The sequence below is a fragment of the Myotis davidii genome, unplaced genomic scaffold (assembly GCF_000327345.1).
Source record: "Myotis davidii unplaced genomic scaffold, ASM32734v1 scaffold96, whole genome shotgun sequence".
Taxonomy (NCBI): Eukaryota; Metazoa; Chordata; class Mammalia; order Chiroptera; family Vespertilionidae; genus Myotis; species Myotis davidii.
This window is the reverse complement of record NW_006289416.1, coordinates 7829262-7839574: the sequence shown is the minus strand read 5'-3', so window position 1 is coordinate 7839574 and position 10313 is coordinate 7829262. Positions and strand designations below refer to the sequence as shown.

The following is a 10313-nucleotide window of genomic DNA, read 5'->3' as shown; positions in this document are numbered from 1 at the left end:
TGGTGGGGGAGGTCAGGGACATTACCCATTAACAGTCATCTCGTGGGAGTGGGTGGTACAGCTGATGGGAGACTTTGGGCCAAGTGGGGTCATGGCAGAGGGCTGCCTGTCGTGGGGGGCGGTGAGAGCCATGGTGGCTTCATAGGGCACTCTTCTTAATGCTCCTGTAAACTGCAGTCACTCAGGTTCAAGTGTGTGTTCCTCCTGAAGTGCCTGAATAGCTCAGGGGCTTGATCAGGACCCAGTAGTTCATGGTCAGCCATGGGAAGCCTCTATCCATGTAAAACCTGAATAACTTATGTTCTTCAGTTATTAATTTTAATGAAATGTCTGTGAAAAATGCTGACTTTTTCAGAATAAAAGGTCATGTTAGAATCATTTCTGTTTTGCATTTATTATAGGACCTAGTGTACAGTCTTTATACTACTGAGCAAATAAGGGATTTAAATTCCGATTAACCTCAATTTTGGATGACCTTATGTAAATTTCATGCCAACAAATGATCATACAGAAAGTAATTGTAGATATCTGTTAAAATTGGCTGTAGACCCAAAGGAACTAACTGACGATATAGGTATTCTTTCTGTTGAAAAACTGTATTTTATATTAACTTTATGAGTATTTCCCCATTGGTATTTTTTAAATAGCCAGTTCCTAACACAGTGAAGAAAGCATTTAGTTGCCATATTGGAATCTATACTTTTAACTCCTCAGAATGTTCATCTTCTGGGTAAAACAGATGCTTTTGACATTTACCTTTCTTAGTAGCACTGAATTACTCCTGATTTTCTTTTGGTTTGTAGGTCTTATCCAGCCCATTCCAAGAAACCAGTTTTTTCAAAGCTATTTTAATAATAATTTTGTAAATGAAGCAGATAGACCATACAAGTGTTTTTACTGTCATCGTGCATATAAAAAATCTTGCCACCTTAAGCAGCACATCAGGTAAGGTCGCACATTAGAAAATGGAATCTGGGATAATGACAGTGATCTGGTGGTCTGGTGACTGGTAGAAATATGAAAGGTGGATGGCTATGTTAGCCTTTGGAATTTCAAGTGTCACATTTGACCCTAAATATTTATTGGTAATTTATATTTTTATTCCTTAGTATCTTGACAAAATATTTTAGCCGGAAATTGCCACTGAATTTTATTTACACTCCTATTATATTTAAGTATTTGCAATTTCTAGGACATGTTGAACAAGTATTTGCTTTGTTTCATTAGAATTATGCTCTTTCACATTTTTTCAGGTATATCAGAGTTTAGGTTGATTTTTGGTGCTAGCAATAATGAAAGGAAAGTAGAAACTTCACCAAGGGAGAACAGAAGTCATGAGAAAAGCATAGAGCCCAGAGAAGCCTGGGGCTCCAGTTTGTCTCAATTGCACATAATTGAGGCTGCATCTCAGGTGTTTTTGCTGGTGGAGGGGAGAGCGGTGTCTGCTGCTCAATGAGATCCTGTGCAAGAGTGCGGTCTGAGTTAAAAGCATTTGAAAGTGTCAGGAGCTCACTCATTCATTAACATACTTATTTGTTTTAGATCGCACACAGGTGAGAAGCCGTTTAAATGCTCTCAGTGTGGAAGAGGCTTTGTTTCTGCAGGAGTGCTCAAAGCACACGTCAGAACACACACGGGACTGAAGTCATTCAAGTGTCTGATCTGTAACGGAGCTTTCACCACTGGTGGCAGCTTGCGGCGGCACATGGGCATCCACAATGACCTACGGCCCTACATGTGTCCCTATTGCCAGAAGACCTTTAAGACCTCCCTGAACTGCAAAAAGCACATGAAAACCCATCGGTAGGTACAGTTCTGACGGTCACTGCAATAGCCCTTATAATTCCTATTGGTGCTGCAGAGTGTTCTTGAGAAATAGTTGTCTTTGACTCCTGTGTTATTACTTCTAGTTTGAGGTATATTGGCTAAAAAACTAATGTTAGTGTCTAAGGATTTATTGAGAACCACAGGCATTTTTAATTTTAATATCTAATATAATCCTGAGGTACTTCATATTGGGCTAAATATTCTGTAACTTCTCTGTTAAAACCGATAGTAACAAGATGTAATGCTAGACTATGTCTAGTGTAATTAATTAGGTAGTGAAGATTTCAAAAAGACAACAGTGGTCCACCCTATGATTCTAGGCATATCATCAGTGTATGGAATGGTTCTTAGTCTGTGTTGTTATTTAAAAGAATACACATTTTAGCCACCATATAAATCCATCATTAAAGTAGACATACATTTTTACTTGATGAGCGGGCTTTTTCATTTCTGAATGGAGTGATCCAGCCAACTCTGGCTGACCTGCTTTTCTGGTGGTATCTGGAGCTTGTTCAGTAGGTATTTCTGTGAAGCCACAGAATTCTGTTTGTAATGGAAAGCCTTGGTAAGGCAACATCCAAGGAGACTTTGAAAGTAAGAATTACCAGGCCTATCATAGCAGAATACTAACCCTTCTGCCCTTAGAACATTTACTTTTAGACAGTATTTTAACGCAGGGGTCTCTGCTCAGACATCACCTACAATACCAACCCCCAGTGTTAGAGTAAGTTAGCTGTGACAAATTATCTTGGTGTCACCCAACTGGCTACCTCAGCACACCTGACAGAATTGACCTTCTTGAGTGTCACAGGTGATTCCTTACTCCAGAAGTTTAACTGCTTCTGGCGACCATCTGGGGAATATGACATTGGTGGTGTCAGTCTAGAGCAGGGGTTGGGATGTCCAGGCCCGAAAAATCATTTGGTCTGGCCCTACCAAGGCAACCACAGGCAGGACTCGAAATTCAATAAATCTAAGAGCTTTTTTATAGCAACATAAATTAATATTGAGTGAATTATATTAAGCGGATGATGTTATAAATACCCAAAGGCCCTTGGCAGAATAAAGGTTTCCCACCTCTAGTCTAGAGGAAGCTTGCTATTACATATCCAGTTATACTTTATTGCTTTTAGGGAAGAAATTACATGCTTCCTAGGCATTCAGGACCTGGGGTTTCCTGGGTTCAGGGTGCTCAAGCCACTGTGCTCTGCTCATGGCACCAGAAGCCTGATACCGTCCTGCTCAGAGGCGTGGAGCATGGGCACCGTCGTGCTCCGTCCGTGGTGAAGAGTATTTCCCTCTGTCGGGAAAACAGCCTTTGTAATGCACTCTTTGTGGTGGTGGTGATAGCACGGTAAGGCCCTTAGGTGTGGACTCAATGGCCAGCAACAAAGTTCCTGGGAAATAGGTCAGCATTTTGGCTGGGTCACCACTGTTAGGTGGAATGTCACATTGGCCACTGCTTCTCAGGATTCCACAGTGACTTTAGGAGATGGGTGTGTGGCTAAGGTGACAGTCTAAAGACTGGCAGGTCTACCCTTGCAGGGATGGCATTTCTCTCAGGGAGTGTGTGCACTTCAAACCTGCCAGTGAGCAGAGCAGCTGCAGTGTTTCAGCCCTTGTGGGAAGTGTGGTGATTCCTAAAGCACAGTAACACTGAAAACAGGTCTGAAAGGTTCCTGTAGTAAGAGCCATGAAAAAATCCCAAGCCAACAAACAGAAAACTGGCAGGACCATCTCCTTGCCTAGGGGCCTGTGGAGAAGACACGATACACCATGATGTCACTGTGCAGTCACTATTATGGTCTGTGTGACAACTGGGCCCCAAGTCCTCGCTATTTTTTATTATGTTCTTGTTCCCCTTCCTCAGCAAAAGTCATTGAGAGGTGATAATATTTTTTTTTAATCCTCACTTGAGGATATTTTTTCCATTGATTATTTTTTAGAGAAAATGGAAAGGACAGGAGAGGAGAAGGAAGAGGAGAGGGAGAAACATGGATGTGAGAGAGACTCATCAATTGGTTGCCTTCCGCTCATGCCCTGACTGGAGCCAGGGATCAAACCTGCAAACAAGGTACATGCCCTTGGCCCGGAATTGAACCTGCAACCGTTCAGTCCCAGGGCCGATGCTCTAACCACTAAGCAACCGGTCACGGCAAGAAGTGATGATTTTTGATATCATGAAGTGAAAAGGTTTTGTTTGGAGCTACGAATGGAATTTGAGTTGGCAGGTGCCTAAAATTCTGGAATGGAACATAGGGAGCAGCTCTTTATGGGTCTGATCATGATGTCTTAGCAGACAGGTCACTCTTGTCTGAGATCATGTGTAGCCTGTTTAGCAGGTAATTGTTTCAGTTGTTTTTTAAGTTCTTTGACTTATTCACTTGAATTTATTGCTCAATTTTCTCTTTGACAGCGAAATTGTTGACCTTGATGAAAATATACTTGATACATTTTTGTATAGTAAAATCGCGGTATTAACCTGTGTAATGATTTTGCAAAATAGCAGAGTGGCCGCATGCCTCCTGGTCTGCTCTGTGAAGCATCGGGTCATTGGTCACAAAGACGTCTGTGGCCCGGCTGTGAGACAACAGGTTGTAGGACTTGGTTCCTATCCATACACCAAAGTGTTTATAATATTAAAATCAGTCTGTAAAGGTGCTTTCTCATTTTGTACAATTCTTTTTCTGAAACTTTAACTCACTAGAATTTGTGTTGGGAGAGTTTTACTTTGAAACATGTGGCAGGTTTTTAAATTTTTTATTCACTTAAAAATTCTGGGATGTTGCCCTTCACTCTTAGTTTGCTGCCTCTGTGTCCCCATACCTGTCAAAGGCACCGAGGCAGCGTGATTATTCTTCAGAATCATAACAGTATTTAATTTTTACCTGGATTACCATTGTGACTTCAAAATGAAAACATTTAAAGTAAAGATGTAACTTAATTCAGTTATTACGTAGTAATAGTAATTTTATGATTTAATAAATAAAGCACAGATTTCTCCTTAGCATCTCTACCTGTCCCTGCTGCAGCATCTAACTTGCTGCTCACGGTTGGTTTTTTGAAGCTATGAGCTTGCTCAGCAGCTGCAGCAGCACCAGGAAGCCGCCTCGCTGGACGGCAGTGCCGTGGACCAGCAGGGTGTGCACGTGACCACTCAGATGCAGGTGGAGGTCCAGAGCGACGAGCTGCAGCCACCTGTGGACGCCGTCACTGCAAACCCTGATGCCATGCTCGACCTGGAGCCTCAGCATGTCGTGGGTGCAGAAGACACGGGGCTGGGCCAGCAATTGGCAGAGCCGCCTCTGGAGGCAGATGAAGGTACACATGTCAGGGTTTGACTTCTAGAACCATCATGTAGTGCCTTAGCCCTCATTCTCACTCAGGTTCTATGGTGTCTCCATCTCTGACCAGGTCATAGAGTGTGGTGTGTCTGTGTGTGAGAGAGAGTTTGATGTGAGACAGGACTTTTTGATACCTGTCTTTCCTGTAACCTACCAGATCCCTTAGTATGTTGCAAAATGTCTCATTTCCAGTAAGTATCCATCTGTTAAAATCATTGCTATTCTGGTACATTGCCATCCCAGGCTACTGCAGGTCTGCAAACGGTTTGTCACTGGTCTGCAAGGAACTCACACTCCAAAACATGTTGCTTCCTCCATCAACAGAGTCTCACTACGAAAATGTCAGTGCGACTGTGGACAGTGAGCTTAGTGCCACTGTAGATTGTATCTGGCTCAGGCTTCTCTCTCGTACAGGCCTGTTAGCAGGCTAGTCCGCTGGCCAATTTACTGTTTTATAGATGTCCCAAAATATATTTAATCTTTGAGCAGGATTTTGTAATTTGTATCCTTTCTGTTTCCTGGAAGAATGCACATCCACAAAGGTTTTAAGCAGTTGCTGGCTGACTGCGTTTAGAACTTCACAGAAGACTGTCTGAATGTCCGGGTGCTGTAAAGTGCTCTGAAGCACAGGTGCAAGTGTCCAGATTAGTAGGCTGGAAATAACTTGCACTTCTTTTTGTGTTCTTGTTCCCAGACAGGTTTGTGGCTCCGCAGCTACCAGGGCACATGGACCAGTTTGAAGAGCAGGCTCCTTCGCAGCAGTCCTTCGAACCGGCTGGCTTATCACAGGGTAAGTGCTGGCTCCAAGTGGGGTTGTCATGCGTTGTCCTCACAACCTGGTGTTTCTTCTAAGGCCCTCTGAAATCGGTGGTTTTAAACCAGAGAGTTTTTTGCATGACGTGTGTGTGTGTGTGTGTGTGTGTGTGTGTGCGCGCGCGCGTGCGCGCTTTTTTGTGGCACACTCACATTTTCTGGAAAGCGACTTTAACAACATTTTATGTGCAGTATATAGCCAGGAAAAAGGGGCTGAGTAGAAATGGAGACTTAGAGGTAACTGGGTGTTGGCAGCAGGCTTGTGGGCCTCTGCACTGCAAGGCGTGTGCTGAGCACAGCCTCCCACCTGTTCACAGATGATTCTAGAGAATCCTGGTAAGAACTTTCACTGATTCCAACTCAGAAGTAGCAACATTCCTGTAAACATCTTTCGTTATAAAACTTTTTTTGTGTAACTCATAATTTTTGTAGAACTCATTCTCTAATTTATTTTAGATTTTACAGTAACGGATACATACAATCAGCAGACTCAGTTTCCACCTGTGCAGCAGTTGCAGGATTCTAGTACGCTGGAGTCTCAGGCCCTGTCCACAACTTTCCACGAGCAGAACCTACTTCCGGTTCCCAGCTCCAATCCTATGAATGTGGTGAGTATTAATGGCAGGGACACTTGTCCTTATTGAGCACATCCTTTTATTCTTCAGTGTAAGTATTTAGGATTCGCCTACTTAAGATGGCATATTAACTGTTTATAATTAAGATTATTGCGTTAGCTGTGAAAACTTACATGTTTAGTATATAGGGCTTTCTTTTTCCTTAAAACTTTAATTTTACTAAAAGATTTCCTTAGCTTGATGTGGCTTTACCTTTTCAGTTAAACGTCAGGCTGGCCAGTGGAGTGCTGTATAATAACATCTGAAGAATATTATTACTTTAGTCACAAAACCAAACATTTTTACGTGTGCATTCTTAAACATGTTAGAATGAAAATATAATGAGTATTGACATATGAAAAATAAATATTTGAATGCATAATCTTAAAAACTTTATCTCTTAGTTAACTTGAAGACATTAGTTTTGGTTTTGATTTTTCCATTTTGGAAAATTTTCAGTAGTTATAAAAATGATTGTCCAATCAATCATTCTCACTCTTTAAAAGCTTCTTCTGGTAGCCTTGCTACCGCTGTGGGCTGGTGTTGGTGGGAGTGCTCTCCGTAGGCACATGGCTGCCCCTGTAGTATTCTGTTCTCTTTCTCCTGTGATTTTGTGATGATCCAGGAGATTTAATATTTTCAGAAAGTAGGCCTTTGAGTCACTGTCAGAGTAGAGTAGGTGAAGGGTGATCTCTTATTAAGAACTCTTTTTGTGCTTGATTAAACTTTGTATTAAAATAGGTTAATGGGGAGTAAATAAAATAAGTGTTTTATAAAATCGGTGTAAGTGGTTTCTATTATTAATCTGGCCCAGTGACTGCAGTGAACTACTTGGAGTTTCTCCCTTTTAACTCCACATTTATGAATGTTCATTTTCTTGGTTGTTAGTTGTTTTGTATTTATTCATAGATATTCAGAGAGCCTGCTTTATACTTCTGTTAAATTTCAGGCAGCTCCTTTGATTCAAGAGCCATCCCAAGAGGAGCTCGATCTGCCGCCGCCACGCCGCCAGTTCCTGGAGGACAGCGAGGACCAGAGCCGGCGCTCCTACAGGTATACACACCTGCTCGATGGCCAGCTAATACCGCCTGCAGCTGCTGCTGAGTGCGACTGCTTCACCATTCCAAGGGCTCTGCAGTTTAACTCTCTTAACACCTCTGGAGATAGGTTCCATTATCATCCCCATTTTACAAATAAAGCATCTGGGACAAAGACATTTACTTGCTAAAATTTCTACAGCTGGTAAGTGTCAGGGCCATGACCTGGATGCAGTAGCCTCTCCCTGGCCTGTACATTTCTGCTCAGCTATATCTTCCTGTCACCACTATAAGCCATTACTGTGTTTGCAGACATAACTTAAATTTATATTGTGCCTTTCTGTCCAAGGCTCTCCTGTGATCTATATAAAACAACCTGTGTGCCAGGTACAATATGATTATAAAGACAGTTTTGTTTTGTTTTTTTTTAAATATATTTTATTGATTTCTTACAGAGAGGAAGGGAGAGAGATAGAGAGTTAGAAACATCGATGAGAGAGACACATCATCGATCAGTTGCCTTCTGCACATCTCCTATTGGGGATGTGCCCGCAACCCAGGTACATGCCCTTGACCGGAATCGAACCCGGGACCCCCCAGTCCGCAGGCCGACGCTCTACCCACTGAGCCAAACCGGTTTCGGCTAAAGACAGTTTTTAAAAATCCATTCATTTGCTCATTCTCCCTCCTTCCATCCACCCACTCACCATCCACCCAGCAGTGTGTGCTGAGCAACCTCAGGAATCACATACTGCTGTGGATGCTCCGAATACCTGTGAGAAAAACAGACAAGGTTTATGCCCCAGCTCAGGCTAGGACAATGAATAAAATACATGTGTTTTGATACAGTTAAACATGAGTATGTATGTAATAAGAAAGTGTATTGTCTTTATAGAGACTATCTTGAGCTTCTAATATTTTAATAATATTATTTGCTTAAAATACTTTTTAAAGTTTATAATTTTTTTCAGAGCCATTTAAGAAAAGTATATGTCTCATTATTTACTCTTAAAAAAGATGGGAGTTACCTTACCACAAATGAGTAGTCTTAATTCAAGCTTTGAAAATGGGTTAGTTTTGCTGTTATTATGAAGCTTATACTTTTTGGGAGGCCAAGGAAGTCCTTTGTTTTATTTTCATAGGATTTGTTTCTTGTACAAGATCGCAAGTGCTCTGAACTGGTGTTCTTATGCTTTAGAGTCTGCGCTTTCAGAAGTGTGTCATCCTGAGGTCTTCATGAATTTGCAAATTCAAAAATATATCAGAGCAGGAGTTTGGAATCTGGAGTCTGTGCCCTCTTAGGGGGACACATAGATGAGCTTTGAGGGTTTGTGATGCTCTTAATGTTTCATTCACACTTTTATTTAGTCAATAAGTACTTGTTTGCTAATGTTTAATTTGGGGTTTTGCATTGGCATTTTAAGTGAGATAGTCTAATATTTGTCCATGAACCCTCCGTGACATCGCCTGGGCAATCCTGCACGTCTAGCTTTGCACCCTTCATTCAGCCTTTATTAAGAACCTGTTAGGTGCCAAGCACTAGGGCTGGATTAGTGAGCAAAACAGGAGAAACCCTCAGTCCTCTTGGAGTCGACATGCTAATAGATAAAAAGCTGAATGAAAGGAGGTGCAGCTGGTAAGTGACAGGGCCAAGGTCTGGATGCAGCAGCCAAATGAAAGGAAGTACACAGGGCCTGGAACGACACACAGGCAGGTGCTGAGAGCCGTCTGTCCACATAGCTGACTGAGGAGTGATTGTTGCCATCAAGGGGAGTGTGTGATTCTGGATCCATTTAGAAGGCATAACCTCCAGAATTTATTATAGGTAAAGATATGGGAGAAATAAGAGTTAGAGGTGGCCACTAGGTTGATCTGAGCAACTAGACTGATGGAATTACCATCCCTGGAAGGGGAAGACCCTCAGGTGAATGGGCTTTGGTGACAACACCAGGACTTGATTGAGTGTCATTAGGATTGATATTCAAGGAATAACCTCACCAGGGCAGTTTCTTATACCAGATTGGAATTAAGGTGCGAGGTCTTGGCTGGAAGGACACATTTTAGAGTTATCAGGGTGGAGACTAATGTTTAAAGCCACAGTGCATGTCCATGAAAAAGAGAAAGGGCTCAAATATTGCACCCTTGGATGCTGCACTTAGGATGAGTGTGGTAAGGATGGCCAGCTACTGGGTTCTCACTGGGTCAGAGGTATATCCCCCAAGACATTGAGAACATGGAGCCTAGAATGTTAATTGTGTTACTTCTTTTATCATATTACTAGAGACCCCGTGCACGAAATTCGTGCACGGGGGGAGGGGGCGGGGGGGGGGAATCTCTCAGCCCGGCCTGCACCCTCTCGCAGTCCAGGAGCCCTCGGGGGGGTGTCGGACATCCATGGGAGAGGCTCTTGCCACCAGCGCTGCACTTGCCAGCAGTGAGCCTGACTCAGGGCTTGTGGCTGAGCGACGCTCCCCCTGTGGGAGTCCACTGACCACCAGGGGGCACCTCCTGCGTTGAGCATCTGCCCCCTGGTGGTCAGTTTGTGTCATAGTGACCAGTCATTCCCAGTCGTTCTGCTGTTAGAGTCAGTTTGCATATTACCCTTTTATTATATAGGATAGAGGCCTGGTACATGGGTGGGGGCCAGCTGGTTTGCCCTGAAGGGTGTCCCAGATCAG

The 10313-nt window shown here is 42.9% G+C and overlaps 1 protein-coding gene across 2 annotated transcripts in view; it reads left to right on the top strand.

Moving 5' to 3' along the window:
* Positions 1–10313, top strand: part of ZNF236 (zinc finger protein 236) — an 80834-nt gene that overhangs the window by 42963 nt on the left and 27558 nt on the right. For both annotated transcript variants that reach the window (XM_015562757.1, XM_015562758.1), the window contains exons 12-17: positions 804–945; positions 1543–1803; positions 4895–5148; positions 5866–5961; positions 6441–6592; positions 7548–7651. In XM_015562757.1, the coding sequence (XP_015418243.1) occupies positions 804–945; positions 1543–1803; positions 4895–5148; positions 5866–5961; positions 6441–6592; positions 7548–7651 (1009 nt within the window). The remainder of the gene's footprint in view (positions 1–803; positions 946–1542; positions 1804–4894; positions 5149–5865; positions 5962–6440; positions 6593–7547; positions 7652–10313) is intronic.